General features: G+C 39.8%; 1 protein-coding gene across 3 annotated transcripts in view; it reads right to left on the bottom strand.

Moving 5' to 3' along the window:
• Positions 1–25357, bottom strand: part of LOC117407386 (ras GTPase-activating protein 3) — a 69644-nt gene that overhangs the window by 17535 nt on the left and 26752 nt on the right. For all 3 annotated transcript variants that reach the window (XM_034012360.3, XM_059029278.1, XM_059029277.1), the window contains exons 4-8: positions 18404–18498; positions 15085–15161; positions 6349–6429; positions 5549–5621; positions 906–982 (exon numbers count right to left, since the gene is read on the bottom strand). In XM_034012360.3, coding sequence (XP_033868251.3) covers positions 906–982; positions 5549–5621; positions 6349–6429; positions 15085–15161; positions 18404–18498 — 403 coding nt within the window. The remainder of the gene's footprint in view (positions 1–905; positions 983–5548; positions 5622–6348; positions 6430–15084; positions 15162–18403; positions 18499–25357) is intronic.

Consider the following 25357-nt stretch of genomic DNA (forward strand, 5'->3'; position numbering starts at 1 on the left):
TATTCAGATTGCGCTCTCTACACAAATCAGCTGCTGGCGATCGGGTGAGGGTCACTGCTGTTGATCGAGCTAATTTACCATTCAGAATGAAAGAAGAGTACAAAACAGCTGCTTGATTTGTGTGGATCGCTGTTCACCACAGTCTAAGAAAAGCAGCAATCATCCCAAATCCAAGCAGCTGTTTATTCACTTGTGTCACTTTGTCAAATGAGCCCGTTCAACACCAATGACCTTCCCCTGATTGTCAGCACCTGATTGAGCTGTGACAGTGTGCCCCGCCCCTGTGCGTATTTTATGTGTTATCTGTTGTAATTAATTAATTAATTAATTATTTCTTAGCAGACGCCCTTATCCAGGGCGACTTACAATTGTTACAAGATATCACATTATTTTTACATAATAAAGTACCTTGCTCAAGGGTACAACAGCAGTGTCCCCCACTGGGGATTGAACCCACAACCTTCTGGTCAAGAGTCCAGAGCCCTAACCACTACTCCAAACTGCTGCCCCCGTAGTGTGTTATTGTTGGTTTATGTATAAGTGCACGGGATATAAATGGGTCTTTGTAGCACAAGTGATATAAATACAACTATATGTTTTAAGATTCACTCACTACTTCGTGCTGGAGGACCAGCACGGTACTTGTTTGTGTTTTTCGTCCACTGTTTTGTCTGTTTGTTCGTTTGGCCATTGTGCCGCTTATTTTGAGTGTTTTGTTTTGTTTAAACCTTTTATTTTTATTGGTTTTAATAGAACACTGAGCGCAGCAGAATCACCAGCAGTTGCTGTGTGTCTTGCATTCATTTCCTGGCCTGACGTCACCCCTACAGCCAGTCTGTTCACACATCCCAATATTTATATAATCAGTTCCTGTAGCACTAGTTTTTAAGCATTTCTTTCCCAACCTAACTGCCATCTTGTCCACATCTTCTTCTTCAATATCGAAGTGGGATCGTCTGGTGTAGCTTAAAGGCCTGGTCACCTGTAGTGGTAAACAAAAGAAGCTTTAGAATTTAAATTCTCTAGAATTCCTTGACTCACTCACACACACAAACAAACGGTCTTCCACACGTATAATCGCGCTTGCCACTTCCTCCTTTTTAGCAAACCAAACTAACAATACTGGTTTTATGAGTCAAAACAAACAACGTGTGCATAAAATGTGCACAGATTTGTCCAAAAAAAAAAAAAACCCAAAACACACAACATAAAATAGGTACATACAGTACCGTGCAAAAGTTTTAGGCAGGTGTGAAAAAATGCTGTAAAGTAAGAATGCTTTCAAAAATGTTAAAATAGTTTATATTTATCAATTAACAAAATGCAAAGTGAGTGAACAGAAGAAAAATCTACATCAAATCAATATTTGGTGTGACCACCCTTTGCCTTCAAAACAGCATCAATTCTTCTAGGTACACTTGCACACAGTTTTTGAAGGAACTCGGCAGGTAGGTTGGCCCAAACATCTTGGAGAACTAACCACAGTTTTTCTGTGGATTTAGGCAGCCTCAGTTGCTTCTCTCTCTTCATGTAATCCCAGACAGACTCGATGATGTTGAGATCAGGGCTCTGTGGGGGTCATACCATCACTTCCAGAACTCCTTGTTCTTCTTTACGCTGAAGATAGTTCTTAATGACTTTCGCTGTATGTTTGGGGTCGTTGTCATGCTGCAGAATAAATTTGGGGCCAATCAGATGCCCCCTTGATGGTATTGCATGATGGATAAGTATCTGCCTGTACTTCTCAGCATTGAGGAGACCATTAATTGTGACCAAATCTCCAACTCCATTTGCAGAAATGCAGCCCCAAACTTGCAAGGAACCTCCACCATGCTTCACTGTTGCCTGCAGACACTCATTCGTGTACCGCTCTCCAGCCCTTCGGCGAACAAACTGCCTTCTGCTACAGCCAAATATTTCAAATTTTGACTCATCAGTCCAGAGCACCTGCTGCCATTTTTCTGCACCCCATTTCCTGTGTTTTCGTGCATAGTTGAGTCGCTTGGCCTTGTTTCCACATCGGAGATATGGCTTTTTGGCCGCAAGTCTTCCATGAAGGCCACTTCTGACCAGACTTCTCCGGACAGTAGATGGGTGTACCAGGGTCCCACTGTTTTCTGCCAATTCTGAGCTGATGGCACTGCTGGGCAACTTCCAATTGCGAAGGGAAGTAAGCATGATGTGTCTTTCATCTGCTACAGTAAGTTTCCTTGGCCGACCACTGCGTCTACGGTCCTCAGCGTTGCCCGTTTCTTTGTGCTTCTTCAAAAGAGCTTGGACAGCACATCTGGAAACCCCTGTCTGCCTTGAAATTTCTGCCTGGGAGAGACCTTGCTGATGCAGTAGAACTACCTTGTGTCTTGTTGCTGTGCTCAGTCTTGCCATGGTGTATGACTTTTGACAGTAAACTGTCTTCAGCAACCTCACCTTGTTAGCTGAGTTTGGCTGTTCCTCACCCAGTTTTATTCCTCCTATACAGCTGTTTCTGTTTCAGTTAATGATTGTGTTTCAACCTACATATTGAATTGATGATCATTAGCACCTGTTTGGTATAATTGTTTAATCATACACCTGACTATATGCCTACAAAATCCCTGACTTTGTGCAAGTGTACCTAGAAGAATTGATGCTGTTTTGAAGGCAAAGGGTGGTCACACCAAATATGGATTTGATGTAGATTTTTCTTCTGTTCACTCACTTTGCATTTAGTTAATTGATAAATATAATCTATTTTTGAAAGCATTCTTACTTTACAGCATTTTTTCACACCTGCCTAAAACTTTTGCACAGTACTGTATGTTTATATTAAAGTCACACACACACAGATGTGATAAAAAGTGGCTTGAAGGTGATTCAGTTCTCCACTGAACTTATCTGCCCTGACTAAGCATGGCTTTATCTTGCTCCTTTTTCCATTTTAAAAAGCAGGTCATTTTTATGACTTAAGCCAATTTAACACAGACTTGTTTCTTGCTGCATAGACACCATTTCTGGAGCCTGGTGTGTCGTTATAGATGGAGTGTCACAAACACAAAGAGCAGGCACTAGATTACTGAATGCCTGCTGCCCGGGAATTTTAAAGTGTGACCAATTTAACTGCCTGTATGGCTATAACAAGACACTTTCCTAATACCGTGACAAGGAGATTTGCAATGTTGACTAGTGGCAGTTAACTGAGAGACAGATAAACGTCTCTTATAAACGTTTACCACAGTAAAAGCATAGTAAAGTGTAATAAAGCATAGTGAAACCATAGTAAAGCATAGGCAAGCATTGTAAAGAATGGCCAGGTAAGGCAAAGCATATTAATACACATGGCAAACCAGGGTAACTTATGGTAAATTCATAGTATAACAATGGGAAAATCATGGTAAAACTGCACAAATGCAGTGGTAAACTTTTACAAGGGCTGTGTCTCCTAATTTTGCAGTATCAAGATTAACACCCCCACTGAAGTGTTTCAGTGAGGATGCAGATCAGAACAATACTGATGCTAATTCGCTTCACAAGAACCCTGAGAAATGTACTCCACCCAGCCAAAACCAATCCCAATACTGTGTGATTAAAACAGCACGCAAGAAATGCATACAGAAGAAATGCATACAGAAGAAATACATACAGAAGAAAGTGGCCTTGTTTCATTGTTTATACAAGCAGCTGTAAAGTGTATGTATCTGAAATCTACACATCTGGTAAGACAGAGAATATACTAAGGGAGTGTATTTATTCCAGGTTTGTTGAAAACAAGCATTTGAATTCAGAATGTATGGACTGAAGCTGCTCATCTGTTTGTTATCCCACAAGTAAATGCAGGCATGGTATGCTAGTGGATTTAGACCTTTTGGTTCAGCAGGAGTAGCCCTAAAGTGAACATGAAGAGGCCATCTGGACAGCTGGATCTCAAGCCAGCCTCCCAACCCCATTCCTTACAAGCTAGGTGGGGATTCAGACACACACAGCGTTTCCAGGAATGACGAAAAAGAAAGAGATCATTACTGAATTCAGATATAACTAGATGGAATCCTAAGACAGACAATAGGAACAAATAAGCAGTGTAGTTTACAGTTTACATTGTCATGTACCGTATTGTACCTGCAATCAAACCGTTAATTGGGTTTACAAATGTGTTGTTTTTTTCTTGATAATTTTAAATTAACTGCTCTAAATGTTTTTTTATAAAATAATATCCCCTTTTTAATTGCTGCCTAAGCTACATGTGAGCCCAATAACCTCCTACTGCTGTAGGTGCTAGTAGGAGCATACCCAGTGGCTTGTTGAGGGACACTGTGGGAAGGAGGCTTCTAAGAGACCACAACAAAGGCTCTAAAAATCTTCTCTTGCAATATGATTCACTGGTCCCCCTTATTAGTATTGGATGGTCTAGCTGTATGCAGACCACATGATCTATAGCACAGAACATGTTTAGCTGTTTAACATTTGAAAGCACTGTATAAAATCAGGATTAAAAGAAAAGAAAAAGAAAAAAGCAGATTTTCCTCACAGGCGAAAAGGATGCAGTCAAACCATTCCAACACCTGTGACTTGTAAAACTTAAAACTCACAAGGAAGGGATGAGACTCAACAGTTTACCATTTTGTTGTTTTAAATGGAAACACATAACCCCTGCATGAGCTGTGCCAGATAAGTGGGAAACTACCCCCTCCCCTTATCTGGCGAAGAAACAAAAAGACATAACTGGAATAACTGAACTGCTTCGGCAATTAAAGAGCACAGGTGAAAATCCTCATGTGTCAAGCATCCTGGGTGCTACAGATCAACCAAGGGGATGATACAAGGTTGCAGGGAAATGCCTAACACACGCTCCTAATGACACTGCCTTGACTGCCTGGCTGACCCCACCCACCACAGCGGCGAACCACAAAAAAAAAAAAATAATAATGATAAAACCCACACAGCGAACCAAGACAACAAACCCAATTTTCAAACACCAAGGAAGGACGCAAGATGGAAAGTGGGTGGAATGCAATGTCAGTTCGGTGTGCAATACATACTTTAACTTTAGTCAACCTACCAGTTTACTATCGTTCCTGCTTCTGCACTGAAAGCTGTGACAAGATCTAAGATCCAACAAATTCAGTCTGAGTTGATTACGGTCATATTACACTCGTAAATTTGAAAAAAGAAGGAAGCTGGTTGTATTCTCAGTTAAAAGAAAACGCTACATTGTCAGCATTTGTAAAATATAAACTGGGTTCCTTGTCTTATTTCCCCCCATACATATTCGATCCTGCAGCTGCAATGCAGAAGGAGGTTCCGGTTTGAGGAAGTGGGTACTTGAGAAGGACACAGCCTAGCTGGCTGCCCTTTTGAAAGGCATGGAAACATTATGTTGATTCGGTGTCGTGTCTCTGTACGACATTCAAGAGAGACAGGAATCACAAGTACTTTTTAAAACAGCGTGCATGGACTGAGGTATTAACAACAACAACAACAACAACAACAACAACAACAACAACAACAACATATTCTGATTGAAAAAAGAAGGAAAGAAACCTGCAAGCCAGTAAAATAGATGAAATGCCCGAACCTCAAAATAGAACACTTCATCAAATTGGGGATTGTTGGTTTTTCTTTTCACTTTCGTCTTCTTTGCCTCAGACCTACCATCAAGGGAAAAACAAAGTGTCAAAATAAAACCCAAGATTGCACAGTGACGTCAAGCCCAAGCACCAACCACGTCTGGGGAATTGGGTTAAAAGCTGCAAGTACTGTAGAAGTGTTAGAGGGGACCTGTCCATACACAAGAAAATTGACAAGAAAACTAAATTAGAGATTTATTTTTATTTATTTATTTATGTATTTATGTATTTATTTATTTATTTATTTATGTATGTAGGAATTTATAAAGTATGCATCCAAGACCTCTATATAATTTTCCATAATACATTCTGCATAGTCCTCCATGTAGCACAACCAGGTGTCATCTGAGCCAAGATATTTGTTCTGACCATACTGTAAAATGACTTAATAAGGATGACCAGAAAAACATGGAATGGCCCGCTTCCTTGAGGACAGAAGCTGTGCACCTTGTATGCCTATGGGGTAGCAAGTTTGAGTCCAATAGTGTTCTGGTATGGTAGCATCTTAATGCTGCCTTAGAGGGTATAGGACCCAAATCCTCGGTTTACCATGGCAGAAATCCAAAGCTGAGAGAAACTGAGATACTAGAAGTCAAAACGCTAGTTAATTCCAACAAAAACAAATCCTACTCAGTCGATACCAACTCTTACTGTGCAAACTGAACTTGAATGGTAATGAAACTGAACTTAAAACAGAACATAGCCCACTGTGAATTGAATTGTGAATTCTAGCAAGACTCTGCATTACCTGGAGGGCCCCAATAAGGTGACAGTGGCATAGGGATCACATTGTCCATTCACTATTGGCAAGCCTTGGCACTCTATCACTCTGGGGAAGAAATTTGAAAAACAATGCATTAAAAACACAAAAGTATGCCATTATTCTTTTTGTTAAATAAAAAAACAGAGTAGACTTGAGGACTGTATTATCTGAGAGCAAGCGACAGATAAATAACACCATTCCTTTCCTTTTTTTAAAAATGTTCTCCACAGTCTTGGTCAAGGAAGTATAAACACATTAAAAATGCCTCTGGGAGTTTCATTTCACATGTGTGTATGTGTGTACAGGACATCCTCCTTAATTCCTGTACTAATATCCTACCCAAAACGAATGTCTTTGATACAGAACGGAAATCACAACATGTAACATCTTGTCTATCAGCAGTTTTGGGCTTTTAAGAGACATACAGAATGACTCCACTTCATACCAGCTCCAGTATAGATCTCTAATATACTCTATAGATCTCGAATAGCAGAACTCCCCCAGGATTCTAAGGCAATGGCACTTTCTTCAGGCTAAAGCTTTTGTCTTTTTCTTTGTGGTATTTTCCCTCATCTTGAAAACCACACGCCCATCCGCTCAGCAGGCTGGCATCAAAGTGTCAGCTCTGTAACTGTTTTTGTTTTTTTACCCCCTCGCCTGTGGCCTCAGAGCGGGTATGTACTATCTGCACACGCTGTGTTTAGCAAACATCTCTGAACTGACACAACCTATTAAGCTATGGCTGGAAATGACCTTAGCTTTGCATAACAATGTGTAACGTTAATACGGAGACACTCTTGAGGACATATTCAGACCCTTTTACAAAAGACAGATTACTACACAAGACCGTTCCAACAACAGACAGTAAAATCATCTGTGTCTTTAAAACTGCTCCTTCTTGCTTTTGATAGTTAAAATTATTTTACCAATTGCACACTGTTCAATATAATTGTTTCATGTTTTAAGAACACCCCCCATCCCCCCGTCTCAATGTCACTGTACCACCTCACGCTTTCAATGAAAGAAGACCAAGGAGCTTTATGGTTCTTACTCAATTAAAGTAAGGAAACCATTGGAGGCAAATGAGCAGGGCTGCATCCTCCCCAGTGTATTCAGCGTTCTGTTTCTCACTAGCAATCAGTTTAGCATGGAAAGAAATGTAATATTTAAGACTCTCATTTAGATAGCCTTAGAGCTTTGCTATTCGTGGTATCAATGCTTAACACTCATCATCCCTCTGCATTCAATGTAAAGCTAATGGTCAGCAAGCTGTGGTTAATAATAAAGCCATGCCAGGAACAAATCCCCTTGGAGCTTCCTGTTGGTTTAGCCTATTTATATAACCAGCATTTCATTTACAAGTTGGCAGCATCCCTTTTCAAGTTCATTTAATATTCACTGTTATGTTTTTGTTTTAACATTGCATACATGAGCAAAGCATTATTGGTAGAATTTCTATTGGCTTTATTCAGTAGACAAAGACACAGGCTAGTCTATTCAGGGCCTCAAGAAAATGCCCACTGGAAAGGGGTTCTCTCTCCACCACTCAGACTCACTGTGTAATAATATTTGTGCATATTTGTCTAGTCATTGAATTCCTTTGGTTAAATCGCTATGAAAACACTGTGGTTACGCTACCTAACAATGACAGTAATTTAGAAACCACATGAGATGAACTAAGAAGCACTTGGAATCCCATTTAAATCGGAGATGATTCAACACTCAAGGGAGTGGCTTTTCACAGTGCACTGAGCTTAAGCACTTTATATGAACTCTCTCAATACACTCTATCACAGAAGTGCTAAAAAATAAATGAAACATCAAAACGACTCTAAAAACATTTCTACAGAAACAAAGAAGTCATATTGACATACAGAAGTCCCTTGCTAAACAGGACATGTTGGGAGAAATAACAAGGTGCCAGGGTTTTATATATATATATTATATATATATATATATATATATATATACAGTGCCTTGCGAAAGTATTCGGCCCCCTTGAACTTTGCGACCTTTTGCCACATTTCAGGCTTTAAACATAAAGATATGAAACTGTAATTTTTTGTGAAGAATCAACAACAAGTGGGACACAATCATGAAGTGGAACGAAATTTATTTGATATTTCAAACTTTTTTAACAAATAAAAAACTGAAAAATTGGGCGTGCAAAATTATTCAGCCCCTTTTCTTTCAGTGCAGCAAACTCTCTCCAGAAGTTCAGTGAGGATCTCTGAATGATCCAATGTTGACCTAAATGACTAATGATGATAAATAGAATCCACCTGTGTGTAATCAAGTCTCCGTATAAATGCACCTGCACTGTGATAGTCTCAGAGGTCCGTTTAAAGCGCAGAGAGCATCATGAAGAACAAGGAACACACCAGGCAGGTCCAAGATACTGTTGTGGAGAAGTTTAAAGCCGGATTTGGATACAAAAAGATTTCCCAAGCTTTAAACATCCCAAGGAGCACTGTGCAAGCGATAATATTGAAATGGAAGGAGTATCAGACCACTGCAAATCTACCAAGACCTGGCCGTCCCTCTAAACTTTCAGCTCATACAAGGAGAAGACTGATCAGAGATGCAGCCAAGAGGCCCATGATCACTCTGGATGAACTGCAGAGATCTACAGCTGAGGTGGGAGACTCTGTCCATAGGACAACAATCAGTCATATACTGCACAAATCTGGCCTTTATGGAAGAGTGGCAAGAAGAAAGCCATTTCTTAAAGATATCCATAAAAAGTGTCGTTTACAGTTTGCCACAAGCCACCTGGGAGACACACCAAACATGTGGAAGAAGGTGCTCTGGTCAGATGAAACCAAAATCGAACTTTTTGGCAACAATGCAAAACGTTATGTTTGGCGTAAAAGCAACACAGCTCATCACCCTGAACACACCATCCCCACTGTCAAACATGGTGGTGGCAGCATCATGGTTTGGGCCTGCTTTTCTTCAGCAGGGACAGGGAAGATGGTTAAAATTGATGGGAAGATGGATGGAGCCAAATACAGGACCATTCTGGAAGAAAACCTGATGGAGTCTGCAAAAGACCTGAGACTGGGACGGAGATTTGTCTTCCAACAAGACAATGATCCAAAACATAAAGCAAAATCTACAATGGAATGGTTCACAAATAAACATATCCAGGTGTTAGAATGGCCAAGTCAAAGTCCAGACCTGAATCCAATCGAGAATCTGTGGAAAGAACTGAAAACTGCTGTTCACAAATGCTCTCCATCCAACCTCACTGAGCTCGAGCTGTTTTGCAAGGAGGAATGGGCAAAAATTTCAGTCTCTCGATGTGCAAAACTGATAGAGACATACCCCAAGCGACTTACAGCTGTAATCGCAGCAAAAGGTGGCGCTACAAAGTATTAACTTAAGGGGGCTGAATAATTTTGCACGCCCAATTTTTCAGTTTTTTATTTGTTAAAAAAGTTTGAAATATCCAATAAATTTAGTTCCACTTCATGATTGTGTCCCACTTGTTGTTGATTCTTCACAAAAAATTACAGTTTCATATCTTTATGTTTGAAGCCTGAAATGTGGCAAAAGGTCGCAAAGTTCAAGGGGGCCGAATACTTTCGCAAGGCACTGTATATAGTGCTCAATTTATTTTAAATGTATAAATCCTTGTGCTGAAATAACACATTACATTATGTAAAAATATAAATCTGCATAGTAACACGGCTACCGGTAACACAAAATAAATCATGCTGCTGCAGTGTACACATTACTGTACAATGCAGAAATAAAATATTACTTTAAATTGTAATTTAATTACTGTAGCACATTTTCTTTTTTACCGTAGCCTACACAATTAACAGATAATAGATCATGGTGTCGCATGGACACGTTATGAAACTATACAATACCTTAAATATACTGCACATATTATACTTGTATAGAAAATGTTACTGTAAGCAGGACTTCAAGTAAAACACATAGCCTGCCTGCTACTTTTGTTTTCTGTTGATATGAGTCAGACTTTCTTTGCAAAAGCAATTAAAGACTTTAAATTCAGAACTTTAATTACTGTAGTCCACATCTTGTGTTTCGAACCACTGGTTCAGTATTTCTGAAAGCTTCTCGCCCTTTTCCAACAAATCGATCACAGTTAGTTTAAACTCTGTAGAGTGAGTTTATATGCCCTCTTTTAAAACTTCATTTTAGTGATTTAGTAGGCTATCTGTTTCTGCTCTTCCATTTATTTTCATTCTGTCTGTGGTGTCAGTATAACACACTTTTTTTTCAGTGTCTTTCTTTGGATCATGCAATTCACAGTGATCTAGCATTAATCTTAATTGGGTATTATTGGGGTGCATACGCTGTATCCGGCATATCCGAATGTATGGCACAGCGGTCTCTGTATTAGCGAGGGACTACTGTATCGCAAAAGTACAAACTCTTAGGGCAGTTTCTAAAATAGTTTACAGTATACAACCCTTATTGAGTTGACCTTGTAACAACATAACGAGCCTCAGAAAGCACCAAGACAGGAACAATGATCTCACGGGCGGAATGCTGTGGTGTGCACCCCCTGCTGAGTAAGACAGCTTGACAAGTCCCTTGACACAGCTGAGCTGTCGCCATAGTTGACTTTAATGTATGTGCTGTTTCATTACTGTCATGTTTGCTGTGCTTGAAGGACAAAACGAATTACTGGTTTACTCTAGGCCAAAAAAAAATGTAAAACTTTCTTCACAATTGTCAATTATATACTGCAAAAGCCTCAACTCACTGCCGTAGGTGCGGACTGAATTAGGCATTCGGAACGGGTACCTGTATGTGTTCTGCTATAATGAGCTTGGTCAAAAGACTGCCCTTCAACTAATTAACTGATTAACAGGGCTTGCTGTTGTTGGGGTCAGGCACCCGTCAGCAGCCACCTATTTATTTAGTCCACGTTTGGGAGAAGCCTCACAAACTCCTTGTCGTCTTTGACCTCAACACTCTTTTTTTTTTTTGCACAAGCATGTCTTTTTTTATTTCTCTTTCAGCCTGTCAAAAGGACAAAACCCTTAACCGAGCTGCATATTAATCCAATCCCCTTGTCTACGTACACAGGGCCCTGCTGATTCACCAGCACTCCAGGCATTAAGCTTATTACAACACCCGCTGTCTACCTCCAGTGACCTAGATGATCCAGCTAGTGGCCCTTGTCACTACCCCAGCCAGGCGTTGTAATCCAGTGTGTCAGTACCATGAAAAGCAAGGAAGCCGGAATAACCTCTGGCGGCATTCAACAGAATATGCCTCCTGACAGGATGCTTTCTTAGCTAGTTTAGAAAGTGATTTGGACTGGTTTACATAGGATAAATTACAGCCCTGCAGGAAGCTGGTAAAGCCTGGCAATCAAAGAATGACTCATCTTCTCCTCCCCATGCGCCCTCACTCTTTTTCTCTTTCTCTCTGTCTATCTCTTATCTTGCTCTAATTTTCATTTTTTCTTTTATTATTATTATTATGGAAAAGCTGAGGCTAAATTTATATAAATAATCCACCAGGATATTTTTGGGGGCCTGTTCAGTTCACCCATTTAAAAAAAGCGCAGCCCTTAGTGTAATTCCATTAGTTCCCCGTTGTGAATTTAGTGATTATGGAAGTTGGCGGACGAGTAGCACTGGTTACATCCAGCTGTGGTCCAAGCAATGAACTGGAGGCCTTAAAAGCTTGGTGGATAGTTTTTGGGTTGGGTCCACAGCAGTGACTCTGTACACCGTGAAACTCCCCTGCCCACCACCCTCCCCAAAATAAATAAATAAATAAATAAATAAATACATACATACATTATAATTAGCTATACTTAAAATGGTTGGCTTTGCTATTTACACAACATGCAGTACATGAAAATCAATACAGCTCACGTACAAGTACACACACTTGCAGCGCACACAGAAAGTGTATAAAACAGGCTTTCGAATATACAATACAGGTCATGATGTCGGCTAGGAAGGCACCAGAGCTCTCATTCCCATTCTTGTGGCTTGTGGGTGAGAGGAAATTGAATTGTACTGTAAATGAATCACTTATATTATATTCAGCCATGTTCTGCAGTTAATTCTATTTTAAAACCTCAAGTAGCCTCCTGGGAAACACCCACACTCACATTAAAACACACAATCTATTAACTATTCGATTTTTGTCAATCAGTTACATGACACTAATCGGGGAACCCGAGGGCTTTGGTTATGAATTAATGAGGCCCTTTTTGGTGTGCAAAAAACACAAACAAAGAACAGTGGAGAGAAACTGATTACTGCTGTAGGAAGATTCAACATTGCGGGGATAATGATAACATTGAGAAAGCAACACAACGCCTTAATAGTCAGTCATTTACATATAGCTTCATCAGACAACTCTTCTGTACAATTTACTGCAGTGTTCCTGTAACATTAGGAGGCTGAGGGGATAGCATATTTGATACTGCTCGAGGGGGATAGAATGTTTATTACAGGTGTGTAACGATTTGGGACGACCTTTACAGTATGCAAAATTAAGTTTGGGCGCCAGGTAAAAGGTAAATTAATATTACCAAAAGTTTTAAACGCTTGTATTGGAAAATATTCACTGATTTAGACAGTGTCCAGAAATTATTAATCCCACTGTGCATGGTGATTATAAAGGTAGTTTGACACTTTGCGTGGATTCTGTGGAGGGAGGGAGAGAAAAACACAAAACATTCTGATTTGAACAAAGCAATCCAAGGGGTGTTGTCTGTCCCCATGGAAATGTGGCCGTTTTAAATGTCACTTTTTGATGGATCCTTTCCTCAAGATGAATTTGTAGCATTAAACATAGATCATTGAGTGGTGGTAGTCATGGTGGTGGGCCTAGAATCTTGCCAGCACCTGCCATTTGTATTGCTATGCAGTGTTTTTTATTTCCAAAACAGCAGCTTAAAGTGGCCAACTGACTTTCAATCCTTATTTTTTAAGATATTGGTAATGAACACCAAATGAAGTAATTTTTGTATTATTATTATTTTTGCTTCAGCATGTTTCTGTTGGAGACAGAATGAACTTCGTGTGAACTTGGTAAAGCAAGCGTGAATGGATTTGTTTTGTATTACGTGACACTATGACTCACAGTGGTAATGCATTCAATAACAACACGGTCTAGGATGGTTTGTTTTTTCTGTTGGAAAGTAGCTTTCCTAAGTGGAGGTTTAACTGATGTGAAAAGCCAGGACAGGCAAAAAAATAAAACCCAACAATACACCATTGTTCCTGTCAGCGTGCAGAATGAGTAAGAGCAACACACTTCTATCTCGCATAACATGAAGAAAAAAAAGATTTTCAGGAAAGAGGTGTGAGATGAGATAGAAATGAACAGTATGATAACCCTGTTGTGGTTTACTTAATTAACAGATTGTAACTGTCTAAAGCAAACAGCATTTGAAGGGACTGTGGACTGCTTCTTCCCCTGTGGTTTCACACTAGGGGTGTAACAATACACTTATGTCATGATACAACACGTACTGCGATATTAAACCGAAGGCTATTTAAATGCTTTTCTAAACCATTTCTACACACAAAGACAATGGTGAATTAGCTCCATGCACAGGGACAGATAACAGGTAATAATTAATAGAGAACTACAAAAGACTAAGAGGTACATAGCCGTTATGGGCAGAACAAGCAAAAACTGACCAAACGATAAGTACATGCAGGTGAACTGAATGCATGATAATTGCTCCAGATATCCTACAAAATGTCCTTGACCGATAATGTAACTGGTCAGTTTAAAATAACAGAGCATATTGTGAACAGGTATAGATCTCCAATGGTGTGTAACTTCTAAATCCCTTTCTCTACGTGATGGGAGAGTTACATATCTGTCTGGTCACTGGTGTGGCTTTTCTTGCAGATAAGGTTGGACAGGTTGCATAATAAAGATCAACTGGTCATTTAACATTGGACTATGTTGTTAAAGACAAAAATTAAATGAGGCAGGGAGAGGATGTATTTATAGCAACTATGAAACACATATTCTTCATTCAAGAACCATTTGTTGAACTACAAATGACCTCTGTTGTGCTTTTGGACTTGTATCATGAAACAAATGATGCATACCTCTATTACGATACAACATATCATGCAGTTTCTCACTTCTGCAGATAAACTGTCACTCTGTTGCGCTGAAACCATTTTCTCATACATAATAATATACAAATATAAATGATTCTGAAACTAAGAAAGTGATATTAAAGTAGTTTCCGTTCAAGTTGGTTCCTCTTCCGATGACTAATGATGCACATCTATAGTTTCCTGAAAACCACCTCCTTTCTGAATTTGATATTGTAATATTGTTTTCGGTTTCCGAGAGTAAGAAATGTAAGGAAGATTAAACATTGTACTGCACTATAAATCAACATCTGTTTTACCTGGTTTCACAGAGTCAAATCAAAAGTACCGTAGTGACAATTTACTGTACGTGCAAAACTTTGATGGCACATTTCAGAAAGTGAAACTGCTTTAGCTAATGGTTGGAAAATGTATACAAGCTACAGCAGCACACGGGTATCACGGCTCAAGTGGGCGTTCTCGGTTTATTTCAGACAGCTCGAGGTATGCCCATGCACCTTTAAAAAATCCTGATTAAAAACTCACTTTATTGGTCAACTAAGTGTAGCACTGCACCCCTGTGAGACTGCAGCCTGGATATGCCCAGTTCTGGAACCGGCTCATTAATCTAGTCTTCAGGGCCTTCACTCACCTGGCTGCCAGCTTATGGCATACGACACCACTGTCTGTAATGACTTCACTGAGTCGAAGTTCCAGGTGGACCTTGCCCTGAAAAACAGATGACAAGTGTCTCATTTAAAGTATGAAATGTCACTGTAGTACACTGTTAATACACTACAACACAAATCACCAGTCTTTAGTGGTGCTGTTAAGGAATATGATATATGATATATGCAAACCTGAATGAAGCAAAAAGAAGGGCAGTGGGTGAACATCAGAAATACACTGCAGCAATAACTTCTTGACTGGACACTGTAAGCAATGTCTGGGTACCTTTTAACATGCACAGTGTTGCAACATCTGAAAGGCTTCAATCAGTACTGAGCACTGAATGCAATCTAGGTTTATACAGACTATACAATAGTATGCGTGTGCCATACCATAATAATTTTCATTCAGCTACAAGTGTCCTCGTTGCGATTATCTCTCTATTTCAGATTTCAAACCCAGATTTTTGTTTAGGCACATCCCCAAGACCCAAATACAGCAGAATGCTTCACTGCTTCCAGAGAGGATACATTACACTGGTGCAGATGACTTCCCGCTGCAGGGCTCCGTGAGCAGACCTAGAAGTCACTACATCAGTGCTGTGCAATTAGCAGGGCCCACCTGAATTAATTTACCCCAGAGCGCTACAATGAATGCGCCTCACTAGACAGCAATACTGTATAACCTTTGTTAGGCTTTGTTTTCCTACACATTTGTAATCGTACATTAACCCGATTTGTCTAACAGTGACCTGGTGTACTGTAGCCCAGCTATTTGACTACAAAATGGCTGCTCAGTTATGACATGAATAAATTAACCTGAGTTCAAGGCTGATTGAAATATACATGAACCATGTTTTATAGGCATACACTCAAGCCTGAACTCATTTGCAATCCTTCTCCAGAAACTGTGTACAGTAGATTTTAAATACACAGCATTTCTTTCATTTATCAGCTTCCTTCTCCATCCAGCATTCGTTGTTTTGTATTTTTGGTGTAGCAATGAAAAACGTGATTGAATGTTATTCAAGGTGGTAGATGGTTTGCTGCCCTATACTGACCTATGACAAGGTAATACAGTTACACACAATGTTAGCCAGCAAGTAGTGATCCAGCCCTCAACTCACTCACAAGCAGTTGGCGTTGGTGTTTGTTCACAAAAGCTTCCTAGTTTGTGACTGTCGTTTATCTTTGTATTTAATTAAGTGTGAGGCCTACCCTGTTACATGTCATTGTCTTTTTCACCACATTAAAGTAATCTGCTGTGTATAAACAACCACAGAGAGGTATTTACTGTAACATTCATAGGTAAAGGCTGCTGTCCCACCCAAAGCACTTCCTATGTGGTGAAGAGACCCAATATGAGCTTCCTCTGCACCTTCTATACAGTTAAACCGAAAGACTTGTAGAATGCTTTTCTAAACACATACAATTTCTACATACATAGAGACATTGGTGAATTAGCTCTATGCACAGGAACAGATTACACATTAAGACACCGATTCATGAACCTTGTTAAGGAGACCAAGTCTGACAGACAGGCAGACAGACAGACAGCTGTGAGAAATCGTTCCCTTTTTGGTTTCAGTTGAAAAATGCGGCTCATACTGTACTTCCTCAAAAGGGACTAGGTGGATTGATGTTAATTGTGCTTGGCTGCATGAACAGTTAGCAGCTGAACATCTGCTGGCTTTGTTAACAAAACCCCTGTGTGTCTCCTGCACAGGGCTCTTTGGTTTTTGTACATTCCCGGGTCCAGACATCATCCTGGCAAGTCTCGATCTGTAAGGGGGTTGTGCATGCCTGCTTCCACTGTAATAGCTCGCTCCCTTCCCAACAGAAACCTCCTGTTCCCGCTATCTCTGTCCACACTTCCTGCCTTAGGAGAAACCAGTCAGAACAGATTCAGCTGCCCCTTTTAAAGCTGCAATGTCTCACAATCATGTTCACTTTGACACTACGCTGCTACCAACAGGTTAACTGCTGTTCATTTAACACATGCTATCTTGTTTTAGTACATTATATCAATCACAAATCTCAGTCAAGTTTGAGTGCATCACCCTAATGCAGATTTAGCAGCAAGCTTTCCCCCCTGCCTAGGTAGTAGTTTACCACCATTAAGCCTACCAAACAATATGCAGTACAAAATAAACTGCGCATCACCAACCCAGGGATGGAAATAAGACTCCTATTGCATAACAGTTGCACCCATTCCAGGTTTTACTACAAGCCTGATTAAGCACACTGTATAGGTAACAACCTCAGGTGTGTCTTACTAAACTCATAATAAAAACAATCAGATCAAACTGCTGTGCAATAGAAGTCTTATTTCTATCCCTGCCAACCACCGAAATTCTACATTAGAACAGGACACCTCATGGCCACACGCTAGTAATGCAATTGCATAACTGAGTATTAAAAAAAAAACAAAAAACATTTATCATTGAACGTGTCAAGTCTATTAGTAGTTTTAAATGAATTAAATGAAGGTGTTCTTGAAACTTGTAGAGTGTTGGCAAAGAAGCTTTACAAATATTGAGTTAATGTTTTATGAACAGGGACCAATTCAGACTGCTCCAGAGACATGGAAAGAAATTTGCATTAATATGATTTGAGATTAAGGGAGGGGAATTCCCAGCAAAATTGATAGAAACTGGTCAAAGAAATGTTGCAGGATACTCCAATACAGTTACAATAAGAGGACAGTGGCTTTTTGAGAATGGGATCTAATTAAGTGTGTTCCCAGGTTTCATTTGACCAGTACTGAAAATGTACTTGACAATTCATTTAGTTTCATTTAGCTCTGAATTCCAAGTCTCAAATGCTATTTAAAGCACTCTAACTGTACCCTGTGATCACACTTAACCTGACAGACCCTACAGACTGCTTCCAGGTCATGCCTCGAGGTTTATACTAGTGACGCAAGTAGCAGGGCATGTTTCAGGATGAACACTGTGCCCTTTACACAGTACCACAAGCTCTGCTCATTCCTCAAGAGACAGAACTCCTATTAACACAGCCAGAAACCAAACAAGTTTCATCAAATACTGCATCGAGAAATAGGAATATGCTCCAGCAACAGCCTGCAGAAAATTCATTACACTCTGGCCCAATTCATTTTGACGGGGAATAGGAATATTAGGAAAAATATCCATAATTCAATAAACAAAACAAACAATGACAATGTTTTACTATGATCAGATTAACACATCATCAAAATAAAAATGCATCCATGTGCAACCTCTGTTTATTGCATACAGATCAAAGTTAATAGAAAAGAACGGTTTAAACACATTGCTTTACCTGCACTTCTGAATCAGCGTCCACGTGCTGGAACTGAAACCAGGTGTCCCGCCCATGGTACTTCTGCAGGTCTTCCTTCTTTACAGCCACCTTACCTGGAGAAGCAAAGGGGGTAGTTTAGCTTTTAATACTGGACTGAAGTGAAAGTGGTTTACCAGCTCAAGGCATCCTCTCCTCTTTCATCACAAGGTGAATAGCCAGGTTTACAATGATTTGTATATACCAGCTGTTGGCCTAGGAGGGTCCCCAGGTGATTGACAGTTACCAGGGTTATATATTCCACAGTCATCATTGGAGCCACCTTTACACGCCTTGCATGGATGAATATCTGTACTCCTGATTGCAAGAGGTCACTCCAGGGCAGGGTGGAAGGAAGCACATGGGCTGACTCTGGAGTTTCCCTGATGTTTCCCTTGTCTGTGGATAAAATACTTTATTCATCTATTCATCAAAAAAATGGATGGATTCCCCGATGCTGTGAAACCAAGACGGATTTGAACCCAGGGCTCCAGAGCTGGAATCTTCATTTCAAATACATTTATGAATTAGCAATAACTTTCTTATGTATTGAACAGCACTATTGTACACATGAAGCTTGGCTCACTTGGTGACACCAATTAAGAAAGATTTTCCAATTGCTGTTCCTGTCTCTACACGGAATGATGCTAATTGAATTAGTTATATGACGTCACAAATCAGCCCACTCCGTCCCATCACTAGCCGCTCTCTTGGGTTTCCTGAGGAGGTGTGGATGGTACACTGGTGGGTGGGGATTTGTTTGCAGTAAGCCTGCGGTGAAAAAGCTGGGAATCTGTTAAGAGAACATGAATGAATTCATTGAGGTTCCGGAGGGTTAATGAGGAAGAGCACTCAGGCCGTCAGCTTCACGAGCTTTAGTGAGGAAAACTGATTAGACAACAGCTGTGGCTGCTGTGAGCGAAAAGCTGAGCATTCCCACAGAGCAGGAAGTTCATTCACTTGAAATGGATCTGCCCGGAGAACCACTGCATTAATTCAGAGAAATAAAAAGCTATCCTCACCCCGACCCACCTTGAACTAGACTAGTTGGTATCAAAGGAATCAACTTCCGACACACCAACCTAACTTGTTGAAGGATTTTATTGGTACGAAAGCACTATAGTATAGAATCTCAGTTGGACTAGTAAACATAAATCAACCAGCACATTCAAACCAAGCAGATTCTGATACTCTCAATAACTTGTGCTAGCCAGGTTACATCACAATTGGGGGAGTGGTTATTAAGAAGTAAAACCGCTAGGTGTGGCATACATTATGTTCAGTAAGCCTATTATACTGCTGTAACTGGGGATATGCAACCCTTGCAGGTGATATTGATTTCTTACTGTACCTCAGTAGTACAGGGCTGATTGGGGTATATCCACACGTTGAGGCTTATCTAGCGTGGCAATCTAGAGTGCTGATCTTAATAAACCACAGCGTGTGTTGATATCCCCCAAGGTAAGCAACTTTATAGCAGCCCGGCACTTAAGTTATTAGTAGGCAGAAATCACCAAAATCACAAATTAGGTTAATTTCTGTAGATGAAAAAAACAACAACAAAAAACAACTTTAAAAAAAAATATATTTAAATGCTACGTAGAAATCAGGCCTGTTCTTTATTATTATTATTATTATTTATTTCTTAGCAGACGCCCTTATCCAGGGCGACTTACAATTGTTACAAGATATCACATTATACATTATTTCACATTATACAGATATCACATTATCTTACATACAATTACCCATTTATACAGTTGGGTTTTTACTGGAGCAATCTAGGTAAAGTACCTTGTTCAAGGGTACAGCAGCAGTGTCCTCCACCTGGGATTGAACCCACAACCCTCCGGTCAAGAGTCCAGAGCCCTAACCACTACTCCACACTGCTGTCCAGTGTGGAGTTTTAAAGCAAGGTTACTGTAAAACAAAGAACTATATAAAACCAATGGTTTATCAGCATCTTCATTCATTCATTCATTCATTAATTGAGTTGTTTATATCTAACCTTGGGTCTGGTATGGGGATTCAAACCCACAAACGCCAGACAGGGGTGGGGGGCATCAGATAGTGTACTGCATCTGAACTCAACTGAACAGGCAGGGTTCATACAAGGTATAAACCTCCCAAATTTAACAATACAAGTTCAGAGTAGTAATAAAAAACAAATGTAACATGCCAAGCTTCCTGTTTTTCTTGTGCTTTTTCCACATCTTGAGCCATCTGAACATATCTAAAATGATCCCAGGAAGAGGGCAACTCAAACAACACTCCTCTCCTGGGTTGAAGTCATCACAGTGGTGTTGATGTTTCGCTGGCTGACCTGCAGTAAAGTAGCAGCACCAGTTTGGCCTCGTTCATATTTGAACGAGCCGTACTTCCAGTTTCGTGTTTCGTATTTGTAGGCTGAGGCAGCATGCCAAGGTTACCTATTAAATACTTCTGTTATTGTCAGCGTTGTCGTTACATTATAACATTTAATTCACTTTTCCTTTACTGGATCTTACTACTGAATGATTGGAGTCATTAGGACCTCTGCTAATTAACCAAGAATAAAAAGTCAATCTAGCTGAATGAAGCTGACCAAATGGAATGCATTTAGGTGCCAGGGCTGGGACAAACAGTACAGCAAGTCCCTCTATGTGGTAAATGGATTTAGGAGGGAGAGGGTAAACATCACATTCAGTAACACGCACAAATGATCCTCAGACCCTGTTATCAATCCAAACAGACAAGCCCACGAAATCCTGTTGTGAGCTAGCAAAAATGTCACCGGCTCATATTACCACAGCAACTTATCAAAGAAGCTCAGCTAGCCAAGGTTTTCTTTATATCTGAATTCAGCTGGTTACCCTATTTATATGCAATGTAGCATTGACATTCTCAGACAATGTATACCTGAGGGGATGAAAAGTGGATTTTCAGTAAATGTACTCACGTAACTTTCCTTTTGTTTTTTTATTAGAAAAAAAAGCTGTTTCTACCATACAGACACAAGAAGCTTCTGTTTTAGATTTTAGAATCATGCAAAAAAAAAAAACACAGGACACAAAATCTAAAATGTTAAGAATCTACATTACACAGAACAAGACTCTTATCTGCACCAAAAAAAAAAAAAAAAGATTGCCAGTCCATCATTAGATTTCAGCAACGTGCTCAAGTGCAACATTTGCCAAGGTGGGGATCGCGACCCAAATTTGGGTCCCGGCAAAGTTTCTGACGGGTCGCCAAACAATCTAAAAAATATGACGTTAAGATTTATTTTCACTATACAACTTATTATGCATATATTCAAAATAAATACAATTTGCATACAAATCATTAGCAGTAATTATGTAAACAGTGTATTGTTTTATCACCAGTCTTCTGCTTTAAATATGAACCAAAAAAATGAAGTATAGGGTGACATTTTATGTGCGGTTACTTCGGGTTTTGAAAATAGTTGTTAAAATGGATGCAAAACGAAAAAATGTCTATCCTACTTGTAGCTCAAAAAAAACCTCGCAATTACCATCTTATATCAACTTCAGTTTTTCTTACATTGTTGACGAGGATGATCTGTGTCCTCATGTGCCATTTGTTGTGAAGTACTGGCTCACGAAAGCCTTAAGCCTTCGGCATCTTGAGAGACGCCATCCTGATTGCGTTGGGAAACTAGTTTTTCAATTAGCTAAACAGCAAGACGTTCTTAAAAAAAAAAAAAAAAACAGTCACTGTCTCAGAGAAGGAGATAAATGTATCCTACCTGGTTACAATGCATATTGCAAAAAAAAAAACAAAAAAAAACTGCACAACTGACTGTTGTCGGTATGTTTGCAATGCTTGATGTTGAATTGAAAATTAAAACTGGTATTCAGTATGTAGGCAACACAATTTTAAATTGATATTGTAACGTTGAGGTAAAGGAAGCAATCCAGGCAAGTATTCTGGTTTATTTTACAAGAATGAGCAATAAAATAAATGCAACAGTGGCAGCTGATCAGCCGAGGCAAGTGGGGCATGGCCGCACCAATAATTCCCAAAGGCTAAAAAAACATTTTGCATATTCATATTATTTAATTGAGAAATATAAATATATTTAAGCATATTAAATACATTCAAGTCCACAGAAGTGCTAGTGACATTATTTAAAAGTCTCAACTCACTTTCTCCAGTACCGAAACCGCAACGCAGAAAGCTGGAATATGTAGTACTGCCGCCTGACGCACAAACATTGAGTGCCTCACAAAGCTGCTTGTCACCATGGAAACTCACCACTGCTGGGGAGTCACTGAAAGCGTTGCTATGGTAACCACAATACACTTGATGAGGCACCTACTGGATTTGGAGCAGTTCGAATTTGTGCGATTTTTGTGTGTTCAATAATGGCTTTAGTTGAATCTGATATTATATGAGACCTGAGGAAAACAGGTTTTACAGTAAGATCCCAAGAAGGGAGACGTTCAATTGTTAAGGACGGCAGAATAACACTAGCACTGGAGAGTATGAAGAAAGACGGTAAACGAACGCGGCAAGGAGGCCATATTTGGAAGGCAGCGCTGTGAACAAAGTATTGTTGGCCATGTTTGCTTCTTTCAACTAAATAAGACAAAGTTACATCTCTTTTAATGGACTAAAACTGTCAATGTCTTGCCACGACATGACAAGGCGCCTTGTTTGTTTTGAATTAATGATTTTGTGATATTGTATTTGTGTCTTTATAGCGAATGATCCACGCTGGTGTCATACAATGACGTAGAACTAAATACTACGTGGTTTTAATGTTCTGTGATTTGCCAGTTGATTATAAAAAAATATATACGCAATTCTATAAATTGTGTGTTGTTTGCAGTGCTAATGTTTTTAATTTATGGGAGTATATTTTACACAGCGACTGCAGTCTATTATTTGAAGCATTAAAATGCTCTCAGCGGAGGCATATATGCAGTCAGTTGAACAAAGTAAGTGTACTTTTAGTACGTTAGCCATTGATTCGTGATTTGTGCCCCACCTGTCAAAAAAGTCACGAGACGCCACAGAATAACGAACACAGGATAAATAAAAGGGTTTAATAAACAGTCAGATAACACACACAAAGCTAACAGTCTCTGCGTGTCTGACTCGGTAATTAAAAAAAAAACAGCAGGTTCTCTCCCACAGCCCCAAAACTCACACGTCACCCAGCCCCTCCCTCTTCCATTTCGCTCCGTCGTGCGCGCTCCCCCAAACACAGGCACGCATTCCTGTCCCACCACCCCGTTATCTCAATGCACCCACATAGTCCATTAATCTCCATGGGGGCTCTCCTGCAACATCATGTTTGCGATCGGCTGCAGTCCCGTTGTCCGCGCGAAGGGGAATCTTAACTCCAAATCCTGAGCTGGCTGTCGTGTGAGAGAATGTTTCTAGAAGTGGCACCCTCCCCCCACCCCAGGTTCGTCTGCCTCGTCGTTACAATATGTTAGTTTAATACCTTTTTTTTTTTTTTTTTAATATAATAAGTAATTTGATAAAAGCAAACAGTGTAGTATAGTTTCAAATAAATTAAACGTCACTTTTTGATTGGTTAAGAAGTATTTCAGTTAAAATACCAAATAGTGAATCATTTTGGGTCGTGGGTTCATTATTCCTGTGTTCATTTGGGTCGCCAACCAAAAAGTTTGGGAAACACTGCTCTAGTACCATTGAAACGGTTTTGCAACTAAACCCATTCAGCTGTAATGATGCAATCGTTACACAGATCATTCATTGCTAATGTGCCGGCATCAAGAACAGCATCTTGTGCCAAAAACCCTTGGCAAAACATTCCCACTGCTCCGTTTTGATGTTGTCAAGCAGATTATCTCCGGTTCCCCACACTAAATGGAATTCTTGGGTCTGCAGCTGTGAATATTTTGCCGATGACACCTTCTCGCCTGTTTCGCTTGTGCAACATCACAGCAGGGACCTCTCTGCTCTTCAGACTTCTTCATGATTAAAAACCTTTCACGTGCAGAACGGCTCGAGAGCAGCCCTCAGAAATGGGAATTGGTGTTTGGGTTTGAGTAATGGGTTGTTGAAGGACTTTAAATCCCATGCCTTGTTTCAGTAAATCTCAATGATTTGGATATACTGTACAGTAGGAACCAACCACACTTCATTGGACAGTTAGCTTGTGGCTTGGATTCCTGGGTGCTTAGAATCATGGGGAAATGAAATGATCCACACAATCCTCAATATACAGTACTGCATTCCTTAGAATTTAAGACATACTTTTTAAACCAATTTTTACTTCTCAAAAAATGGCCTGTGTCTTAGATTCCAGTCTAGTGATTTGTGTATTTAAAAAAAAGCAACAAAAGAAGAAGCGACTGCATGAGTACACAAACAGGAACATGACTGACTGCCCGAGAAAACACGAACAAAAACGTAACTGCCATTTTCAAAGAGGGAGTCATTGTAATAAAGAGGACTCTTCCAACTCAGAGGATCATGACTAGGAGGGATTTGTCGTTGTAACAGGCATGTTATTTTACCAGTATACAACATGCTTTACCACTATGCCTAATAGATGTGTTTGTAGCATTTCATTGGTATAAATGGTTCTTGTGTGCGTAATATCATTGTAAATTCATCTTTATCTGATGTTTTATTTTTTCCTCAAATTGAGGGCGGGAAATGTGGGTGCCATTTAAAATTCGTAGGATACGGTATATCCTGAATGTAAAGCAGTTTTTATTATATTGTTTTATAGGATGTGTTCTACATTTCCATATGTGCAAGTTCACAACACTACACAGATGTTCACAAATGTCACAAGGCAAACTACGAATTTATCAAGCATGTCGGGAGACATTCATGCCCGCAGTGCTGTAAATATCCAAATTACAGCCCTCAGCAAGAAGAAACCATGTCCCATATCCACTGTATGCACATTAATGCAAGATTGACAAAGAAAGATGCACGCACTGTATGCCT

The sequence above is a fragment of the Acipenser ruthenus genome, chromosome 8 (assembly GCF_902713425.1).
Source record: "Acipenser ruthenus chromosome 8, fAciRut3.2 maternal haplotype, whole genome shotgun sequence".
Taxonomy (NCBI): Eukaryota; Metazoa; Chordata; class Actinopteri; order Acipenseriformes; family Acipenseridae; genus Acipenser; species Acipenser ruthenus.